The sequence below is a fragment of the Phascolarctos cinereus genome, unplaced genomic scaffold (assembly GCF_003287225.1).
Source record: "Phascolarctos cinereus isolate Bilbo 61053 unplaced genomic scaffold, phaCin_HiC Scaffold_726;HRSCAF=1367, whole genome shotgun sequence".
Classification (NCBI taxonomy): domain Eukaryota; kingdom Metazoa; phylum Chordata; class Mammalia; order Diprotodontia; family Phascolarctidae; genus Phascolarctos; species Phascolarctos cinereus.
The window spans coordinates 171,058,887-171,081,451 of record NW_027556098.1 but is presented as its reverse complement, the minus strand read 5'-3'; the positions used below and the strand labels follow the sequence as shown (position 1 = coordinate 171,081,451).

The following is a 22,565-nucleotide window of genomic DNA, read 5'->3' as shown; positions in this document are numbered from 1 at the left end:
GAATAAAAATGGATAAAACTGTAAAAATGGAAATGTATATGATACAGGAAAATAGATTTGTATTAAGGGCATTTCCAATTTTTTTTATTAGTAAAATTGCACTCTTTATGTCTCTATATTCTTTTACTAATTAGAATTTGTCCTTAAATTTTGTCATTTTAGCAATTCTACAAAAGAACGTTTATTGTTCTCAAATTATTAAATTTTGGGTTATATAAAAGTAACTTAGAACATTTCAATATTAACAAATAATTTGGATTATTTTGAAAAGATATTTTTTAGTAAAGGAGTTCAAACATAATTAAACTTTTATAATCATATAACAGAGTACTAATATAGAAAAGTAAATGAGTCATATCAATCTGCTTCCATTTTATATCAAGCTGCAGTTGAATTTAGTTATTTTCTCTCACTGACAAAAATAAAATAAGACTGTAAGAAGAAAATCTTCAAAGAAATCTTGTAAGAGTTGTACTTTGTGTTTTTAAAGCAGCGGTGGTACTGTATAGAATCCCAAATAAGAGCCAGTGATCATAGTGCATAAACCAGTATCAAATTATATCTTCACTTACTTGACTGTAGATAGTATCTGCGTAGCCTGTCAATTTCATTGCCAAGTGTGTCGAAGAAAGGTTGTTATACAAAATCATAAAGGTTCTTAATAATAGGAACTACTGATCTATGGTTAGATTTCCAGATTTAACAGCATTCAGAAGATGTTTTACCATACTGCTTTATTTGGTGTTGAGTTGTGTTGTGTTCTTGTTGTGTACCACCTCTGGATGCATTTCCCCTACTTTTGCTGGCATTGTTAGGTTGAGTCCTCAGAGTGTGACTAACTACTCCCTTCACAGTTTAGTGGGTAGCTTTGAAGACCCAGAGTTTCCCGTACCAGTTAATCTCAAGCCCCAACCAGCGTGTTCTCCATTAATAGCCAGAAGACATCAATTGTCTTTTAGAAAAAGGATTTCCTGAAAAGGTATATCAAGAACAATTGATTGAATATCTTCCCCCAGCCCTCCCAACAGAGGTGGTACGTTCTTCCCTTGTGTAAACGAGGCCCCAGAGGAGAGTGAGATCAAATTGAAATGTAATTGTAATGAGGCCTACATGTAGAAAACACACAGGGGAAAGCATTACCCCCCAGCATCTAGCCTTAGAATTCCTTTTCTGTCTTTATTGAGTCCTCACAAAGTTCCCTTTAGATTTCCTTCCTAGGATGAGCAGCCTAAGTCAACTGGGCATTCTCATCTTATGATTAATTTTCCTAAAATCAGGGGGAAAAAACACAGAGACAAAGTTGCATGTGTGCTCACTTTGGGTTGGGTTCAAGACATAGCTGACGCCCTTACTTCATCTGGGAAACAGCTCAAAATCATCTTTTCTCTTTGCATCCACAAAGTAACAATAGAAAGAGGGACTTGTGTTGTATACAAACTCAATTCTGGTTTAGCGAATTTAGCAAAGAACCACCAGTTCTTCTACCCCCACAGCAAATTAAAGGATTTCTTGAAATCACATAGCCATCATGCCCATAAATCTTATTACCCAAGTTTCAGCATGGTCACTTAGGTTGAAACCAGGTAGAGAATGTCTGCATACAGTTGAAGGACTGGTTTCTCACTGGCCAGTCTACATCCATTATATGTTTTGTAATTATGATAATTTAAATATGTTTTTACGTTTTTAGTTTATATAGTTTGCTTGTCTTGAGACCTCTAAATGTTACATGTATTCACATACATGAATAGTTTAAGGTAGTTGATTTTTACACTAAACTCTTAATCATCGGTGGTAATAGCATTCACTCCATTAGCCAGACAGTAATCAAAATACTGTTTGGTTTTTTTTATAATTTGTGACCTGGTTATGGCGACATATCCCTATAACCTCTGTTACCAGGGAAGCTGAGGTTAGTGGATCACTTGAACTTGGGAGCTCTGAGCTGCTTTAAGCTGACTAAGCCAGCACCAATATGCTGAGCTCACAGGAACAGGGGCCCAAAGGAGGGGACAGACTGTTCAGGTCAGAAATGAAACAGGCCCAAACTCCAGAGCTGATCAAAAGTGGGATCACATCTAGGAGTGGCTTCTGTGCTTCCTTCCTGGGCAAGATAAGGAGATCGGGTCTTAGAAGAGACAGACAGAAATGTGAATTTATGATGAAGCAAGAGAAGATAGCTAGACATACTCTGACATGCATTTTGGATTTGAAGAGGTGAAATTCCAGCATTCAAAGAAAAGATAAACATAATGATATAGACTAAAATTATGTAGCAGAAGTCAGATCAGAAGAATAGGAACTGCCCAAGAATGAACTTCTGAATTCATAAAATGAAATAATTTCATTGAGGATGAAAAGAGACAGTTGTCTAAAGAGACTGAGATGGACTCACAGGAAACTTGCCAACCAACTTAAACTTTTAAAAGGTTTGTTATGAAAGTCAAATTCATGGGCAGTTATGGAGAATAAATACAAAAACTTGGCATGATCCTATAAGAATAATAACAGGGTTCCTACATCTAATTAGCTGAGGTTAACAAGGAGAGTTTTATATAATGAATAGGGATTTTTTTTAACTCTTTGAAGGAAAAGAAATTGGAATGGTGATATCCAGTGATTATGGAAAGGGCAGGACTGTTGACTTCTTACTTTACTTCTCTTTTATGTACCTAACACAATGATGCTGGGAGAGCAGAGAGTAGAATGAAAAAGGGATAATATGATGTTGCCGAATATAGATAAATAGAGAAGATAATAAGGGCCCCAAACTGCTGAACTCAAAAATAATCATTGATGCTTCATTGTCAGCTTTACAGAGGGTTCCAGTGGAGGGCTCAAGGAATTTATGTTTATCTCACTGTTATTTAATGTTTTTTAGAAAAAGGCATCGATGGCATGCTTATCAAATTTGCATATGACAAATTGGGGAAAACTAGAGTCCAAAAAGATCTTGACAAACTAGAACACTGAGATGTATCTTATGAGATGAAATTTAATTGAGACAAACATAAAGTCTTAAAATTGGGCTCAAAAAATACACTTTCCTAGTGTATTGGAAAGGCATGGCAGTTTGTCTTTAGGGATTTTGAAGATCCAATGGGCTGTGAGCTCAGTATGAATCAATAGTGTGATAAGAGAAATTCTAATGTGATCTTGAGCTAGTTTCAGAGAGGCAAAGCTTCTAGCAGTAATTTTGTTGTGATAATTCTGCTGTTCATAGTCCTGGACTTCTGTTTCCAGTGAAATTTAAGAGTTACTGATTTGTGTGATGGAGGGAATTTTTACAACAATAAGTTTCCACACCATTGGAATTATAGTTCTGGATCCCCAGCCTCCGTTCCCTACCTCTACCCCCCCCAAAAAAAAAAATCATAAGCATTACAAGACAAGGTGACTCAGAGTCTTGTGTAGTGATTCGTCTTCCTACTTTTGTTCACAGGATGAAACCACACCTTTATTTCCTTCCCCCTGGAGAATTTATAAACCATATCTCTATTTAGTTGCAGCTTCATTGTATCTTATGAAGTCATTTCTATAATAATTAATCTCTGTGGATGTGGTGCAGTTCTTCCAGCAGTCTGCTTGTTGATCATGATTGGCCAAATAGCAGATAACTGTTAGATTTGTAGACAGCCTAAAAGTTGTGATTATTAGTATCTTCTGCCACAGTAGAAACAGTTGGTATTCTTATACCTGTTTTGTGACAGTGCCTGTTTTTTAGCTTACCATGGCTAAAAAGAATTACCTTGTGATCAATATACTGTACGTGCTAAGTTGATTCTCACACAGCAGACACAGTCTGCTGCTGGGCAATATCAAAAGCATCTCTAATTAGGTAGAACTTGCCATAGCTTACACTTCACTAGCTTAGATCCATACTAATGTTAACAGTTTATGATGGCATAAACCTTTTTGGTTTTTATTCATACACATGAAAACATAATTTTAGCTGATTATTTTTGCTATAATCTCAGATCTCAGTAATATAGACTTTATTTGTTGTCAACTTCATGAAATATAATCAGCATTTCAGTTTATATTGTCGGTATCTCTTTTCCCCCCAATTCAATATTTATTTATTGAGAATGAGACAAAGTGTACAAAGAATAAGGCATGCTTCCTGCCCTCAAGGAGCACACAGTCTAGTTGAGGAGATGATTTATAAATAACCAGTATAAGATATTGTATAATCTCAGAGGGCAATATGAGATGCACAAAGTCACTTAATGGAAGTGCTAGTATTTTAAACCTGGGCCTTGAAGATTAAGGAGAAGATGGACAGAACTAGGGAAGGGTTGCATAGAAGGTGTTCTAAGTGTTGTGATCTTAAAAGGATCAGGAATTTTTTCAGCATGAATGCTCCCTGTATCTGTACAAGTAGCAACTCTTCCATAATTTAGTGGGTACTCATAGAATAGCAGTTCAGGCTGGAAAGAACTTAGGCCAAGTCCCTGATTTTATAGAAGCCATAGATGTAGCATGACTTGCCCATGGTCACACAGGGAGACAATAGCAGAGCCAAATCTTGAACTGAGGTTTGTTGATTTCAAATCCACTTTTCATTATGCCACATTGTATCTCAAGAGGTACTAGAAAAGAGTTGCAGTAAGCAGTCTGGTGAGAAGCCTCTCTGAACTTAACTAGTAGGCTAGTTCTTGGATGAGAGAACTGGAATCTCTCATTGGGCCAATGCTTTTAAAACCTTTCCAGTTTGGTAGAACCCACCCACGGCTTGTATCATGCTGGTGCAGCTTTCAAAACATTTCACTCCCAAGAAGAATCCTTAGAGAAGGAATTTAATCAATGTCAGACTTGATAACTTTCAAAGGGGTTTGAATTAAACAAAATTTGAGCTAGTACTTAATGATAAGCTTTTATCATACAATTGTATGTGTACATATATATATATATATATGTATATATACACATTCATACATTCTGCTGATATTCATTCTAATTTATAGCTGAAAATTTTCAAATAGTAAATATTATTTCTGTCTTTAAATTAACTACAATGTAATTTGATACCATAGAGGTCACAAAGATATGATTAGATTTGAGTTTGTAGAACCACAAATTTTTTCTTTTCTTCAGAGCATTTGGACAAGACATCTCATAGGACTTTTTGCTCAACTGCATTATGTTGTTGTATAAAGAACAGTGAACTTAGAGTCTGCAGAGACCAAGGTTAAAATCCTGCCTCCTACCTTTTTTAACCGTCTGACAGTGGGAAAGTCATTTAACTTCTCAGCTTACTTTTCTTATCTGTAAAATGGAGATTGTGATATATGTGATATCTGCCTTACATGGCTATTTTCAGTTCAAATGAGATAATAGAATACTTCGCCATCTCAAAAATGTTACATAAATGTCAATTGCTATTAAAAATATGGAAAGCTAGCTATGATAAAAAAGTTTATCAGTTTTTTAAAACTAGAAAACAGGATGGCTGTGCCTTTATAACACTGCTCTTATAAACCTATATATTTAGACCTCTTTAAATCTAGAATCTTGTTTAAGAAATTTTGTATGCTACCAATTTTTTTTTGCTTTTTTGGATAGATATTAAATCAAGCTTTGGAAGAACTTATGGAAATAAAGCAAGTGAGAGAAAATGTTTTGCAAGTTCACCTAAATGGTAAGTGTATCATGTTGATGCTATTCAAAAACAATATCATCTATTTGCACATTATTCATTATAATATTATATAGTGAATTTGTATTTATAATTATAGTTTAGAAATCCAGATTTTATAAATAATTCTAAGATTTGTCTCAGCAGCTTGTACTCATTATTTCATTTCTTAAACAAGAAAATACTCCAGGCAACAAAGGAAACCTAAAACACAAAAATCCTTGTTGTACATCAGTTTAGCCTTCAACAAATATTTATTAAGTGCCTGGCTGTAGGATAGGTGCTAGAGATATGGAGCGAGAAATGAAACAATCCCTGCCCTCAAGGAGCTTATACTCTACTCAAGGAAAACACCTTGTAAACATAGAAGTATATACAAATTAAATACATGCCAATTTCAGGGAGAAACTCTTACTGCTACTGAAATCAGGAGAGCCCTCATGTTGAAAGTGGTGTTTGTGCTGATCTTTGAAAGACACTCAAGATTCTGAGAAATTGAAGTGAAGTGGGAGACGAGAGTAAGATGTTAGGGGTTACTGCAGAGAAGCCTACTGTGAGGCTAAATAGTGTGTAGGAAGGGTAGTAGTAATACATAATAAAGATTGAAAGGTAGGTTCGTGTCAGGTTGTAAATGGCTTTTAGTACCAAACAGAGGAGTTCATATTTCATCCTAGAGGTGGTGAGGAGCTACCAGACTTTATTAAACAGAAGAGTAACTTGTTAAGACGTGTGTTTTAGGAATATTTGCTGCCGTCATCACACCCCTTTGATAATATCAGATCTAAAGCTGGTAGAGACCCCAAATGCCTTCACTATTGATAAAAAGAAAAGGTTAGAAAAACTGACAGCTAAATAACTTTAAAAACTTTAGTTATAGGTAATTCTTTAAACTACCACATTAAATACAGCTTTTGTGTAATATTTTTAAATAACATTTTATTTCAGGATTGCTGCAGACCAATGATAAAATTGCTCTGAAGGAAATCACAAAGCAGTTGTGTCTGGAAAATGTAGTTGGAGATAAAATTTTTGTAAGTATCAATTTAATATATTCAAATAGGATTTCAAGTGCAGTCTGCAGTGTATATTTGTAATGTTAAGAAGTGAGATTCCAAATTGGGTTTTGCTGATGATCAGTTATTATAGATATCTGCATATTTGATATTAAAACTCTGAATTTGGTTTCCTTTATTTATCAGATTTATATTTTAACATATCAACTAGAATATTTAAAACTTTGGCCGAAATATACACTGATAATATGGCCTCAGGAAAACCTCAATTTACTTATCAATAAAATATATTTAGATGATCTCTTAGAAATTTTTTACAAGGCCATCCATACTGAACAATGTCAGTGCCTTTTCTTCTTTTTCCTTTTATCATTTCTGGTTTTTGGCAGGAAGTAGGGAACAGTGTTGGAGGATAAAATAGTAGGAAGTTGGATTAATTTTAATCACGACTCTCCTAAAGAACATAACTGAAAAACTGATCCATCCTCTGATTGGTTTTAGATAAATCAGTTATATGTGCCAACCAGTTAGTATTTTGAGGGCATTTGTATAATTTAAAAATAACTGACATAATGAGATAAAAATTTGTTATTCATATATAAAGCAAAAAAAAAACCCCAATAACAAACCACTGGCTCATTTTAAGAAATCTAAATGTGTTTGGAAAATATTAGAAATATATTTAATTGTTATTTTGACTTAAAATACATATTTGACACTAATGTATGTAGAAAAAATTGATATTGTTGTATAATCAGTTTTATTGATTCTTCAGAAATGGATCAGTTAGTTTTATGATTATTCATATTCCTTCTAACTGCTGTTTGCTTTTTGGCTATTTTCTTATTTATCAGAACCTCATTCGAGTTCAGGAAGGAAAAGAAAAGCTGAAATGCTAATAATTTGTGCTATTATCAGCAATATTGGTTAGGAAAAGAGGAAGTGAATTTATTCTTCCCTCCTCATTTATGTGTACTGAAATTTAAAGTTGTTTGCTGTGGTTCTTTAAATTAAGCAACATAAATGAAGTAAGGACTAATGAACTATAAAAAGGAATATATTAACAAGGCCTCTACCCACAAGCTACAGCATCTGGATAACACATCTGCTCTTCTTTTCATTCTCATCTAGGATACAGAAATGGCATGCAAAAATGTTTTGGGTATAGGCCAAATAGAAATAGACATTTGGTTTCATATACAAATTCTGCCCTCTGTATTTTAATGGGGGAAAAACTATTTGAGGAATTAATAATTGAAGAAGGTTCTTCTTCTGGTAGCTTATTTGAAAGCCAGGGCCAATTCTCCAGCAAGATCAATCAATTTGACCTCACCTCGAATGAAACATATTGACATATGTTTCAAGATAATGGTTTGCTTCTGTTGTTCTACACAAAGTATAGGATGAGCCAAAACTTTGGAACGACATTGATAAAGTAAAAAACAGAGTTTAGAATAAAAATACTTAGACATTTAACCAATTTCTTTAAATATGTGGAATGTTTAGGAAAAATAAAAAATTCCCCAAAATGACTTGTATTACCATTTGTAGGGAAAAAAAACTTCTGAGAACTTTACTATGTCACTGGGCTTCTTTTCAGATGAGATGTTAACACTAAAATGCCATGAATTAACTACTAAAAAAACCTTGTCAATCATCATGTCACTGTATAATTATTATTAACCAAGCCAGATAGTAGATGCCAAATGGTGGTGTTTTATATGTCTTTCTGTGGAATTGGTTAAATTTTAAGAGTTTAAGGTTCATTATATTCTGTTGGTGTTAACCAGTTACTTCCGAGAATCTCATCAAGCATATTAAAAAGGACAAATACATTAAGTCTAAGGACATAATCTTTTCATTAACCTTTTCTTTTAGACTTCTCATCTCATTTTTTTTTTTTTGCTTATTATAGGGCACCTTTGCTGAAAATCTTTCTTTCCTTCTGGAAGCTTTAAAAAAAGGTAATTATAAATAGCAGTAAGATGCAGCATGGAAGATGAATTGAGACTGAGAATTTTCTCAGACACACATACATACATACATACATACGTATAGATATAGCTATATAAAATTTGTGTATGTGTGTATTATAGTTTTTCTGTTAATAGCTTTTATTTTTACATTACATTCATTACCAAATATATCCTGCTCCTTCCCCTAGCCACTGAACCATCTCTTAGGACAAAACTTTAACAAGAAAGGGGGCAGCTAGGTGGTGCAGTGGATAGAGCATCAGCCCTGGAGTCAGGAGGACCTGATTTCAGATCCGGCCTTAGACACATAACACTCACTAGCTGTGTGACTCTGGGCAAGTCACTTAACCCCAATTGCCTGACAAAACAAAACAAAACAAAACTTTAACAAGAAAAAGGCAGTTAGCAGAATCATACATATAAATCATGTTTGAAAGTATATAATAGTCCATACTCATAAGAGTAGAGAGATAACTACATATGTCTTCTAAATTCAAAATAAGGTACTGTTTAACAAAATATTTGGCACCAGTTTTGATAGTATGTTTATTATTGATTCATTGCTGGAAGAAAAATTCTATTGTAATGGTTTTTCATTAACATTTGAAATGTGATCATAAACTCCTTTATAAAGACAGTGCATTTAGAAATGTGATATGAGTAGTTTGGAAATGTAAAGAAGTTTTATGTACTTATCTTTCCATTTTAAACTCTGGTTTAATCTTAGGTGACCGGACTAGCAGTTGCCCTGTGATCTTTGTCCTGGATGAATTTGATCTCTTTGCACATCATAAAAACCAAACGCTTCTATATAACCTTTTTGATATTTCTCAGTCAGCACAGACTCCTGTTGCTGTTATTGGTCTTACATGTAGATTGGTAAGTTAGTTCTTTTAAAACTTAACTGTCTTTCAAACAGCCTAAGTTAATAACTGATATAATCTCTCACCCTTGTGCATTTTGAGTACCATTTGCTCTTAATGTCTAGGCTATACATCAGATTACTGAACTTAGAAAAAAAGGAATACAAAATCACAACTAGTGTCTCTAATAGGGGCCTCATTTCTAAAATATATAGAGAATTAAGTCAAATTTATAAGAATACAAGTCATTTCCCAGTTGATAAATGGTCAAAGGATATGAACAGACAGTTGTCAGGTGAAGAAATTAAAGCCATCTATAGTCATAGGAAAAAATGCTCTAAATCACTATTGATTGGAGAAATGCAAATCAAAACAAGTCTGAGGTACCACATCACACTTATCAGATTGGCCAACATGACAAAACAGGACAATGATAAATGTGAGAGAAGATGTGGGGAAATTGGAACTCTGTTGTGTTGTTGGTAGAGTTGTAAAATGATACGACCATTTTGGAGAGCAATTTGGAACTATGCCCAAAGGGTTATAAAAATGTGCATAGCCTTTGAGCCAGCAATAGCACTTCTAGGGCTGTATCCCAAAGAGATCATACAAATAGGAAAAGGACCCACATATACATATATATATATAGATATATATATAATGTATAGATATATATGTATAGATATGTATAGATATATATGTATAGATATGTATAGATATATATGTATAGATATATATATATATATATAGCGCAGCTCTTTTTGTCATGGCAAAGAATTAGAAATTGAGAGGATGCCCGTCAATTGGAGAATGGCTGAAAAAGTCATAGTATGTAAATGTAATGGGATGCTATTGTGATAAGAAATGATGAGCAAGCAGACTTCAGAAAAACCTGGAATGACTTATATGGATTGATGCCGAATGAAATGAGCAGAACCAGGAGAACATTGTACATTGTAACAGCCATGCTGTGTGAAGACTAACATTGATAGACTTAGCCCTTCTCAGCAAAGCAAGCATCTATGACATCTTCAAAGGTCTCCTGATGGAAAATACTACCCACATCTACAGAAAGAAATATGGAGTCTGAATGCAGATCGAAGAATACTATTTGCTATTTTTTTTCTTTTATTTCCTCTTTCTTATGGTTCCTCCTATTGGTTTTAATTCTTCCTTACAACATGACTAATGTGAAAATATGTTTAATAGGAATGTATATGTATAGCCTATATCAGATTGTGTGCCGTCTTAGGGAGTGAGAGGGGGAGAAAAATTTAAACCTCAAAAACCTCTTATGGAAGTGATTGTTGCTCAATCAAAATAAATTAATTTTTAAAAAATCAAAATGTCTCATATGATGCAGTCAAATAAATGTGGAAGCATGGAGTGGTGCAGGAAGTACAGAGAGTTGTTTGTCAAAATAATCGATGCTTTTTATGCATCAGCCAATATAGAGGGACTTGTAATGTTCATGTAGAGATGGAAGGATTCTGAACCTGTAATTTCATTGATATAGGGTCTGCAGTGAGGAACTTTCCTCACCTCTGCAACTCAACATCTGTTACCTTTTCACCTTCATGGAAGTATATCAACCTTAAATAAGAATGATAATCTAATCCAGTATATTTCTTCAAATATAGAGATTGGAACAGCTGTTACTATGGATAAATAATAATAATTAGTAGTAGTACTGCTTTTTTAAGTTTTACAAAATGCTTAAAGTATATAACCTTACTTGATCCTCAGAGCAACCCTGTGGGGCAGGTACTATTATTATTTCCATTTAACAGATGAAGCAATCTAAGGAAAGAGGAGATTTGGAATAGTTATTTGTGCGGATTGTGATAGTGTCAGTGAAGCAAGACTTAAACGAGTTCTGTGTATCAGTGAAAGTCCATTCAAGATTAGGTAACAAATTTAGCTTCAAAGTTGTGTGCCTTTTTCTGGGTGATTTTAGCATGTCATCATCATCATACCTAACATTTATATAGCACATACTATATGTCAGGTATAATTATTATCTCCCTTGAACCTCATCTCAACCTAGGAGATAGGTGCTATTATTATCGTCCCTTGTATCCAGGCTTAGAGCTCTATACTGTGCCACCTCGCTGTCCCACAAACAGCAATAGAGAAGACAGATGGTGTGAGTCATCACTATGGGACAGGCTATAAGACAAAGAGTCAAGAGATTCGAGAATATCCCACAGCTCTGGCTAAGCTAGTGAATGTGAGTTTTAAGACTGAAGAGAGAGAAGGATAAACAGAGAGGATGGTAGATTGGGAGAACTGAGGAAAGTACAGGAAATGGAGGTCATGATGAGGAGTAGCTTTAGGAAGAATGATGTATTCTTTAAATGTCACGGCCTAAGGAAGAAATTTCAGAGTGTTGGATTTTGAAAGTAGAACAGTTGTGGGTATTGGTTGGATAAAGGATATGACTTATAAATGTTATGACTATCAGTGTATGTGACTGAAGTAGAGTGAAGATGATTATCATGGAAATTTAGAAAGTTGGTGAATTGGGAGGCCAGGGTATTTGAGAGGACATTAATGTGTATATTGAAGTACTGTAGTGTGAGTTCAGGGGTTGGGGTTAAAGAGCCTGTTATTCCTTGAGAAAAGAGGGAAAATGATGTAGAACATGGTAGATCACTGACAGGAAATTGACATCTGTGACAAAGATGGATTGGGGTGACCCTCTAAGGAAGAGAGATTGCTGGGGTTGTAACAGAGGAGTAGTCTGGAAGTGCGATTAAAGCTTGAGGATTATGCATATTCCTCCTGGCCCAGTGCTTGAGAAGCCATGAAAGAAAGAACAACCAGTGTTGTAGAGATTGGTTGGAGATGTGTTACCTTTTGCTTTGGGCAGGATTCTATTACTGCAGTAATACAGAAGGAGTTTAAAGTGATATATAGGAAAAAGAAGAGAGGGGTTTTTTGTTTGTTTGATTTTTAACAAAATAAGTATTCTAAATGGCAAAGTGGAACAGGAAGGCAAAGGGCAATATAGACTGTTTGTAGAGAAGGGCTTAGGGGGAGATTGAGAGTATAGGAAGAGAAAGGAGTGAGGAGGCAGTAGGGAATTTGTCTACTATAGGATGAATATTGAACGTAAGGAGCACTTATCCTAACAAGTCCTATAAGGACTGCAAATAGGTCACTGCTGGCCCTTACTACATCCTAACTCCTGGGGAGCACATCTTTTATTTTTTTTCCTCTTTTTTTAATGTGAATTTATTTATTTTTAGTTTTCAACATTTACTTCCACAAGATTTTGAGTTCCAAATTTTCATCCCATCTTGCCCCTCCCCCCATCCCAAGATGGCATGCATTCTGAATACCCCTTCCTCTAGTCTGCCCTCTCTTCTGTCTCTCCCCTCCTCTCTTATCCCCTTCCCCTTCTATTTTCCTGTAGGGCAGGATAGATTTCTGTACCCCATTTCCTGTATTTCTTATTTCTCAGTTGCATGTAAAACATTTTTTTTAAACCTGTGTTTTTAAAACTTTGGGTTACAAATTTTCTCCCTTCCTCCCTTCCCGCATAGCCTCATTGAAAAGGCAAGCAACTCAATATGAGTTATACATATGCAGTTATGCAGAGCACTTCCATAGTAGACATGTTGTGAAAAACTAACTCTATTTCCCTTAATCCTAATCCTGCCCCCCCATTTATTCTATTCTTTCTTTTAACCCTGTCCCTCAGAAGTATTTTCTTCTGATTACCCCTTTCCCAATCTGCCCTCCTGTCTGTCATCCCCCTGCTCTCTTGTCCCCTTCTCAGCCTATTTTCCTGAAGGGTAAGACAGCTTTCCATACCCAATTAAGTGTGTATGTTATTCCTTCCTTAAGCCAAATCCTATGAGAATAAGATTCACTCATTCCCTCTCACTTTCCCCTGTTTCCCCTCCACTGTAAGAACCTTTTCTGTTGTTTTTTTGAGTTAATTTACCCCGTTCTACTTCTCCCTTTCTTTTTCTTCTAGTATAATCCTCTCTCATCCCTTAATTTTATTCTCCGTATGTGACCCCTTTATCTTCAACTCACCCTGTGCCTATCTATCTATCTATCTATCTATCTATCTATCTATCTATCTATCTATCTATATCATCTTTCCATATAGGAATGTAAACAGTTCAGCCTTAATAAGTCTCTTGTGATTTCTTTTTCCTGTTTACCTCTTCATGTTCCACTTGAGTCTTGTATTTGAAAGTCAGGTTTTCTGTTCAGTTCTTGTCCTTTCATCAATAGTGCTTGAAAGTCCTCTATTTCACTGAATGACCATTTTTTCCCCTGAAGGACTGTACTCAGTTTTGCTGGGTAGGTGATTCTTGGTTGTAATCCTATCTCCTTTGCCCTCTGGAATATTATATTCCATGCTCTCAGGTCCTTTAATGTAGAGGCTGCTAAACCTTGTGTTATCCTGATTGTGTTTCCACAGTACTTGAATTGTTTCTTTCTGGCTGCTTGTAATTTCTCCTTGACCTGGGAACTCTGGAATTAGGCTACAATATTCCTAGGAGTTTTCCTTTGGGGATCTCTTTCAGGAGGAGATCTGTGGATTCTTTCAATTTCTATTTTGCCCTCTGGTTCTACTATATCATGGCAGTTTTCCTTGATAATTTCTTGAAAGATGATGTCTAAGCTCTTTTTTTTTATCGTGACTTTCAGATAGTCCAATAATTTTTAAATTCTCTCTCTTGGATCTATTTTCCAGGTCAGTTGTTTTTCCAATGAGATGTTTCACATTATTTTCTAATTTTCCATTCTTTTGGATTTGTTCTACTGTGTCTTGATTTCTCATAAAGTCACTAGCTTCGAATTGCTCTATTCTAATTTTTAAGGAAGTATTTTCTTCAGTGAACTTTTGGACTTCCTTTTCCATTTGGCCAATTTTGCTTTTTAGGGCATTCTTCTCCTCATTGTGTTTTTTCGGACCCCTTTTGCCGTTTGGATTAGGCTATTTTTTAAGGCTATTTTTAGTATTTTTTGGGGGTCTTCTTTAGCAAGCTGTTGACTTGTTTTTCATGATTTTCTTGCATCACTTTCATTTCTCTTCCCAGTTTTTCCTCTACTTCTCTTACATGCTTCTCAAAATCCCTTTTGAGCTCTTCCAAGGTCTGGGACTAATTCATATTTTTCTTGGAGGCTTTGGATGTAAGAGCTTTGACTTTGTTGTGTTCTGGTTGTGTGTTTTGATCTCCTTTGTCACCAAAGTAAGATAATATAGTCGGACTCTTTTTGCGAGGTTTGCTCATGATCCCAGCCAATTACTTGAGTTTTAAACTCTTTGTTAAGGTAAGAGTCTTCTTCCAGTATGGAGAATGTGCTGTCCCAAACTTCAGGGGCTTGTACAGCTGTTTTCAGAGATACTTGTAGGCACCTGTAAATTTTCAGTTCTTCTAAGGTGGTATGATAAGGGGTGAGGTGTTTACTCCTTTCCTGGCCTGTGCTGTGGTCTGTGAGTGACTACAAGCAGTCTTTTCTGCCTTGGAACTGTGAGGAAGATTTTCTCTCCACAGCCACTACAAGCTCCACCACGCCAGTGCTCCACCTCGCCCCAGGATTGCCACCCAGAACTGTGACCCAGATCCAAGCATGGGCAAAGCAAGAGATTCCTGCCTCAGCACTGGCAGAGAGATCCCTGTAATCCCCCTCTGATCAGCTACTCTATTCCCCCTCAGTCTGTGGGCTGGAAGCTCAGGAGGCAGCCACCACCCTGGGGCCGCGCTTGCTGGGGAACTGAGGATGAGACCTAGCTTCTCTCTCACCGCAGAAACAGACTTTTCCCGCTGACTTTCTAAGTTGTCTTTGGCGTTTGTGGGTTGAGAGTTCTGGAAACTGCCACAGCTACCTGTTATTCAGTCCCCTGAGGCCTGCTCCAGGTTCAGTACGACCTGTGTACCCGCGCCAAACTGCACTCCTCTTCCCGCCTGGCATGATATACCTTTCTGATCAACCATCCAGGTTGTCTTGGGCTGGAAATTTGCCTCACTCTGTCTTTTTGTGGGTTCTGCTGCTTTAGAATTTGTTTAGAGTCTTTTTTTTAAAGTTATTCGGAGGGGTTTGGGGGAAAGCTCAAGCAAGTGGCTCCGCCCAGTCAGGAGCATGTATCTTTTATGGTTCTGAAACCCTGTTGGCTATATACAATAGGGTTATTGTTAGTTGTCTAAGAACTACATCCCAAGATGGCAGGGCATGAGGAACATGCAGTAAATACCTGACATCCATGAGAGTCTAGAGTCTTGCTGAGATATGCATGAATAGGAGATAAACATTTGTTTAATTTTATAACCCTGTCTTTCTGATTGAAGACTTTTTAGTAGCTGGATAAGATTGCCTTATCCATATTGAAATTTTGGGTGTATATTCAACAGTCACTGAAGTGTTAGAGTGGTAAAGATTGGCTGTGAATAAAGCTGTAAATATATCCAAAGTGAGAGGCTGTGACAATGAAAATCACTAAGAACCTCAAAGCGTAGTTTTTTGACTAAGTTGCATTAAAATTGTAACTGAGAGGTTGGTTTTAATGTTCTGTTGTCTTGATATGTGCATTTTTGTTGTTCAGTGAGTTTTGCAAATAATATTTCTATCAATGTGACATATAACACCTTGTGACATGCATATTATTGTTACTTTTAAAAGGATATTCTGGAACTCCTAGAAAAGAGAGTGAAGTCACGATTTTCTCACCGGCAGATACATTTAATGAATTCCTTTAGTTTCTCACAATATCTTAAAATATTTAAAGAACAGTTAATGCTACCTGAAGAATTTCCAGACAAGCACTTTACTGAGAAATGGAATGAAACAGTTCAGGTAATTTTAAGTAAAGGCAGTAATATCAAGATTGGTTTTATGGAATTTTAGAAAACAATTAAAATTTACACAGTGCTTCTAATGTTATTGTGGTATAAGATGGGAAATGCATTATCACTTAATACTTTTTTGTTTATTTATAAAGGAGATTGAGATATTAAATCATATTTTTCTTTTAAAATACCATTTTGTTACTGGAATTGATATGCAATAGCTAGTGAACTTAATTGCCCTGAGGGTTTTTGTTTTATTTTGGTTTTAATTAGTAGCATTTTAAGGATATGTTCAGTTTTATAGCATGGATTGGATAATGCAATTTTAGGTACATAATTTGGCTCATATAAATTTCATACGTAAATGATTCCAATTTATTTCTGTTTCTTTATAGATATCAGTATATTTATGTTATGAACTAATTCAGATTCATGTGCATTTGTAAATAATGTCAGCATATACTTTTCATTATTTGTACACTGTGCCATATACATTGGGCTTTGAGTTTTTTCATTTCATGAACAAGATCTAAATGATTTAAAGTTTGAGATGAGATAAAAATGTAAGGGAAGGGAATAAATATTTTATTTAGTGCTTATTATGTGCCTGTCATGGTGCTAAGCACTCTGCCAATATTATCTCATTTCATCCTCATAACAGTCCTGGGAAGTTTGTGCTATTATTATTTACATTTTAGAATTGAGTATGCCTCTAACTAAGTCATACAGAGTTAAATGAGTTGCTCAGCATCACACAGCTAGTAAGTAAGTGAGGCCAGATATGAATTCCATTCTTCCTAACTCTTGGCCTAGTACTCTGCCACCAGATGCCTCTAAAGGGACTGAAAGATTAGGGTATATCTGCACTTTTAAATTAGGTCTTTTGTAGTTTGGTAGTATATTCTCAGGACCTGCTTTCAGTCTTACCTTTGATACTTTCCTTTTAAGCAAGTTGCTTAATTTCTTAAGACCTCATTTTTCTCACCTGTAGCGTGAGTAGTAACAGACTAGATGAACTCCCAAGGCTTTTATTACTCTAGTAGAGTTAAATCCTAGATTTTGCTACTTTGGATAATTTTTTTTTATTCTAATTATTTCAGATGGAATAATTATAGGAAATAGTAATAGGTTGCAAAGGGAAATAGCGTTTGGCAATGGGCTGCAAATTCAGGTCAGGTGTAAGTATGGAATGCAGTTGGCAATGGGACTGTACATACAAGGAGGACCATTGAAAATAATTAATTAAAAGTTCTGTCATCCATTGTTTATTATCAAATCACAAACCAAATTTTGAAAATTGGAGAGAATTGAGAATTTTAGGACTGTTAGAGTTATTTGTTAAACAAATAACCGAAATTATTGGCAAGGAGCCACCTGCCAGGATCATCTTCACCTCAACTAAAGGTTACTGAATTATCCAGTTTATCAATTACCTTGACCCTTTGCTTTCATTCATTTCTCTTCCCTCAACAGACACTGCCTAACAACCATTCATTTGCCAGTTGCCTTCTTTTAAAAACCATTTTACTTCTACAATTAATTCTTGGGTGACACAGCTTTATCTTTCCTTAAAAATTCAGTTAGCACTTATTTAATTAAGCATCATCAATTTTAGCCCCTTACATTTTGGAAGAAGAAGGGATCTAATAGCAAAATTAGTTTTTAAGTTACTCTTTTTTTCTTAACGTTAAGCATAACGCTACATCATTTCTCTCATAAATGCTTCGGTGAATGTAGGTGACACTATTGATAGAGCACTGGGCCTAGATTCAGGACCACCTGAGTTCACATACTTAGTTTAGATACTTAGTAGTTCTGTGACCCAGAGCAAGTCACTTAACCTGTTTGTCTCATGTTCTCTCAACTGCAAAATGGAGATGATGACAACAGCCTACCTCCCAGGGTTGTCGTGAGAATCAGGTGGTATAATCATTGATAAAGTGCTTAGTACAGTGTCTGGATTGTAGTAATTGATGTATAAATGTTGGTTATCATCACCATCACCTTATCCATGTAGATACTCTCCCAACAGTGCAAATTGGCTCCATATGTGCTTTGCATTTTGCAAGGTGCTTTATATTAGAAAAGAAAACCTGATAGCTGCACAGCATGTGTTAACTCATTTTATTAACCATTAAGGTAAAACAAGAAAGAAAAACACTTCAAGAAACGTTTAAGTGCATTTTCTGTTCAAGTTGCAATCAAACAGTTAAAAAGATAATTGTCCTAAAATGAAGCATGTCATGTAGTCAGCCTAGCTTAAAAAGATAAGGCTTTTATTATTTAAATGTCAATGCATTTGACATTATACAGAACAAAATAGAAAATTTTAGGAAACAGTCTTTTAGGGAAAAATATGTCCCATTTCCATGACCTAAAGCTTGAGTTTGATTGTCGTTCAAAGAAATTGTTTCAGTCCTGCATGGTCCATAATGAGACATCATCATTCTCCAAATTCCCTGAAGCAGTAAAGTCCAGGGGCTGGCATACTTAAGCCCTTCTGAACTGCAAAGTAGTATATTTTTATTTCATTTATAAAAGGAGGAACTCTCAGTCTGTTTAGTTCATCTCTTTGACAAGTAAATTCATGAAAAAACAGATGCTGAAGTTTTGTTTTGTTTTAATTTTAGTCTTATGTACCCTAAAAATAAACCACTAATGTTTATTTACTTATGAATTTCTGCCTGTTAATGTTGTCAGCCATATACCTTGGAATGACACTGTTATGTTTCAAGTCTTCAACTGTAGATGATATCAGCTTCCATTTTTATTTTATTTTAGTGTCTTTCAGAAGACAAGAATGTAAAAGAAGTACTGCTGAAACATTTCCATGCCAGCAAAGACCTTAGATCATTGCATATGTTACTGGTTTGTATTCATTTGAATTGTCATCCATCTTTATGGAAATGTGTGTTAATTATTAAAGTAATTGCTTATCACTTCCTTTCACAACTTACTTGGATTTTGGAAACATTTTCCCAAGTATTTTAAAATATAATAGAGAATTTTCCAATACTCATAGCTACTTTCTTTTTTTAAGGATATTTAGTCATTCTAATATTGGATAAAAATTAATATAGCAAATAACTTTTCAGAAAATAGAGATTTTAATTCATTATTTTCTAGTCACATCTTCGAGATACAGTAGCTGTTTTCTCTATTGGCTTCTTATTCTATATTTATTTTCATACCCTCTTTCTTATTCCCATTTTTAAGGATGAAATCTGTTTTCCCCATGTAATTGATACCTGGCAAATATATTGTAAACATTAGAAATCCTAAATCTCTGAAGGCTTGGTAAGATTTAGCTGCAGTGCTGTGGATCAATTTTTACCAGTTCTTGTAACTAATTCTGGCTATGTTTACTTTTTGGTTATGCCTAGAGAATAGCCATGCTACTGTTTTTAAAAAACTAGTTAAAACTCTAATTCACAGCACTTAACATAAAGAGTCCCAATCCTGACAACTTTCCTAATATTATTGGACTGATAGTGGTTTATTTCAGTCAAGTTTTTTTCATATTGTGTGCTAAATATTTTATTTTGCTATTTTTCCTTTTTTATGTCTTTTTTTTTTCTGGCATCACACTGGAACAAAGCATGATGTCTTCTGTCACTAATATTTATTTGAGGTAGTTTCTGTGAAGCAAAACAGTGAAAATATCTCAACAGTTTCAGGTGATTTTTTTCCCATTTTTGTTAAAAGTGAACTCTTCCATTTATTGCAACATGATTTTAGCCTCCCTTGAAAATCTGATTAAATTAGCTTTATGAACCTGTTTAGGATTTAGCTTGTAAATGGTTAAAGCTACTCAGGGATATTTGAAAAGACCTTACTCAGTTAACTATTTTTGAAAGTAAAGTTGTACTGAGGTGATTTAAAGATAGGAAGACCTTTAAAAAAATAAAAGTTTTGTGGAAAAACTATAGGATTAAGTACAGATCTGCCTTTTGAGATGCCTTTATCAAGATTTCAAAGGTCTCCTGTGATGGGGACTTCAGGTGTTGACGTCTTTGTATCATAGGGCTTGTCATAATGCTTCATATATGAAAGTATTTATCCTCATAGATTTAGAGCTGCAGTGGGCCTTAGAGGCCATTAATTTTAACTCCCCTCATTTTGTAGCTGAGGAAACAGACCCAGAAAGGATCTGAGGTAAAAATGACTTGTTTAAGAGACTTGCTGAGAGTCACATAAGCAAGTAGGTGTCAGATATAGGATTTTAATCCCAAGTCTTTTTGGCTCCAAGTCTAGCATTCTATCCACTGTGTGTTAAGTGTAATTTACTTGACAGACTAGAAATATGGAGGGATTATGTTCGAGCAGCAAAGTAATTTATTGACGTAAATTGCCTTTCCCATTTTAATCTTTTAAAATTGTGAGATTACAACTTTTCTTGTACTTGAATATTTGGCACCTTATTCCTCATTGTCAACTGGAATCTTTGAGCTTTCTCTACAATACACTTAATAATATTGGAATATACTTTCCTTGAGGGCAAGGAGTTTTGGTTTTTGTTTTTGTTTTTGTTTTTTGTAACCTTCCTTTGTACCTCAGCATTTAGCATAGAGTGAATAAATACATGCTTGGTGACTGATTGACATCACAAAATATATACCTACCTCACATGCAGTGTCATTTTCTGGCATTAAAAGTATATATTTCTTAAAAATTCTTTTAAAAAATATATTCTTTTATAGTAGTTTGCCGTAAGCGAATGTGTAGCTTGTAACCCTAGTCCCATATCTAAATACAAAGATTTTTTTCTTCTTCAAACCAGATCTGTAATTTCATTGTAGTAGGGAATTCCCAGTGAAGAAACTCCTTCTGGCTAATGGAAATCAACATTTACTCTTCAACTAAAAGTCCCAGAAGTATGTGTTGGGTTCCAAGGGAAGAGGTTAGTGACTTGCCCATGACACAGGCAAATCTTGAAGCCAAGGTTTTCCCGACAACAAAGACAGTACTCATTCCAATATACCAAAATGCTCATTCTTTCCTCTCTTTGCCCCTCCTCTGCAGCCAGGTATCTTTTAAGACTTATAAGGTATGCTTTGTAATGCCACTAGAGTGAAAAGATTATTTGCTTTTAAGATGGGTAGAGCATATTAGCAGCCACATTTTCATTAGGTTGTACTTCCTTTTTCTTCATGTAACAGTCTTTAAAGTTGATCTTTATGAGTAACCAGAAAATGGTTAGTTTAAAAAAAAAAAAAAAGGAAATTGGTCAGGACCTGTGATTTCCTTAGTGTTGAGAACCATTGAGGAAACTCCTTCATATCGGCAACTCATCTTTACCTTGTAGTCTTAGATACTTACCTGGGATCACTAAGAGCTTAAGTAACTCGCCCGTGGTCATCTTCATATAATATGTGTCACAAGCAGAACTTGAAACAAAGTTTCCTGATTCTAAGTTTGTCCCTCTAACCAATATGCTGCCACATTGCCTCTCACTTTAGTAAAATGACCCAAAAATTTTTAGACCATTTGTTAAAACATCATCAGTTCCATTTAAAGGAGCACCTCCAACCTTTTAAGATCTCAAACTATCTCCAGGGTTGTGTGCTATAACATGTTTGCCAGAAAAACTTTACAGTCCGTGGACTAGTAAGAAAGTTCTGCCTTGACTGGGCTGTATATAATAAAGTCTTTACTCATTTTTCTTTTTTTCCTTCCAGTTCTGTGTTAGACAATTTTTAACATTCACTTAAAAAATTTTTTAGTTCCAGATTTTCTCCTCCTCTCTGTCCCCTCTCCCTCCCTAAAAAGGTAAGAATTTTAAATAGGTTATATGTGTGCAATCATGTAAAATATTTCCATATTAGTCATGCTGTGAAAGAAGAAACAGAACAAAAGGCAAAAATCATGAAAAAGATAAAGAAAGTGAAAATAGTATTCTTTGATCTGCATTCAGATTCCATAGTTCTTTCTCTGGATGGGGATAGCATTTTCCATCATAATCTTTTGGAATTGTCTTGTATCATTGTCTTGGACTGGTACTGGGAAGAGCTAAGTCTGTCATAGTTGATCATCACACAGTGTGGCTGTTACTGTGTACATTGTTCTACTGGTTCTGCTCACTTCACTTTGCATCAGCTCATATAAGTCTTTCCAGGTTTTTCTGAAATCTGCCTGCTTGTCATTTCTTACAGCACAAAAGTATTCCATTACATTCATATGCCATAACTTGTTCAGCCATTCCCCAACTGATGGGCATCCTCTCAATTTCTAATTTTTTGCCACTACAGAAAGAGCTGCTATGA

General features: G+C 35.1%; 1 protein-coding gene across 1 annotated transcript in view; it reads left to right on the top strand.

Moving 5' to 3' along the window:
• ORC4 (origin recognition complex subunit 4) overlaps positions 1 to 22,565 on the top strand; it is a 115,302-nt gene that overhangs the window by 59,965 nt on the left and 32,772 nt on the right. The window contains 6 exon segments of the mRNA XM_020984740.2: positions 5,566 to 5,641; positions 6,584 to 6,669; positions 8,567 to 8,615; positions 9,355 to 9,506; positions 16,136 to 16,309; positions 19,084 to 19,170. Coding sequence (XP_020840399.1) covers positions 5,566 to 5,641; positions 6,584 to 6,669; positions 8,567 to 8,615; positions 9,355 to 9,506; positions 16,136 to 16,309; positions 19,084 to 19,170 — 624 coding nt within the window.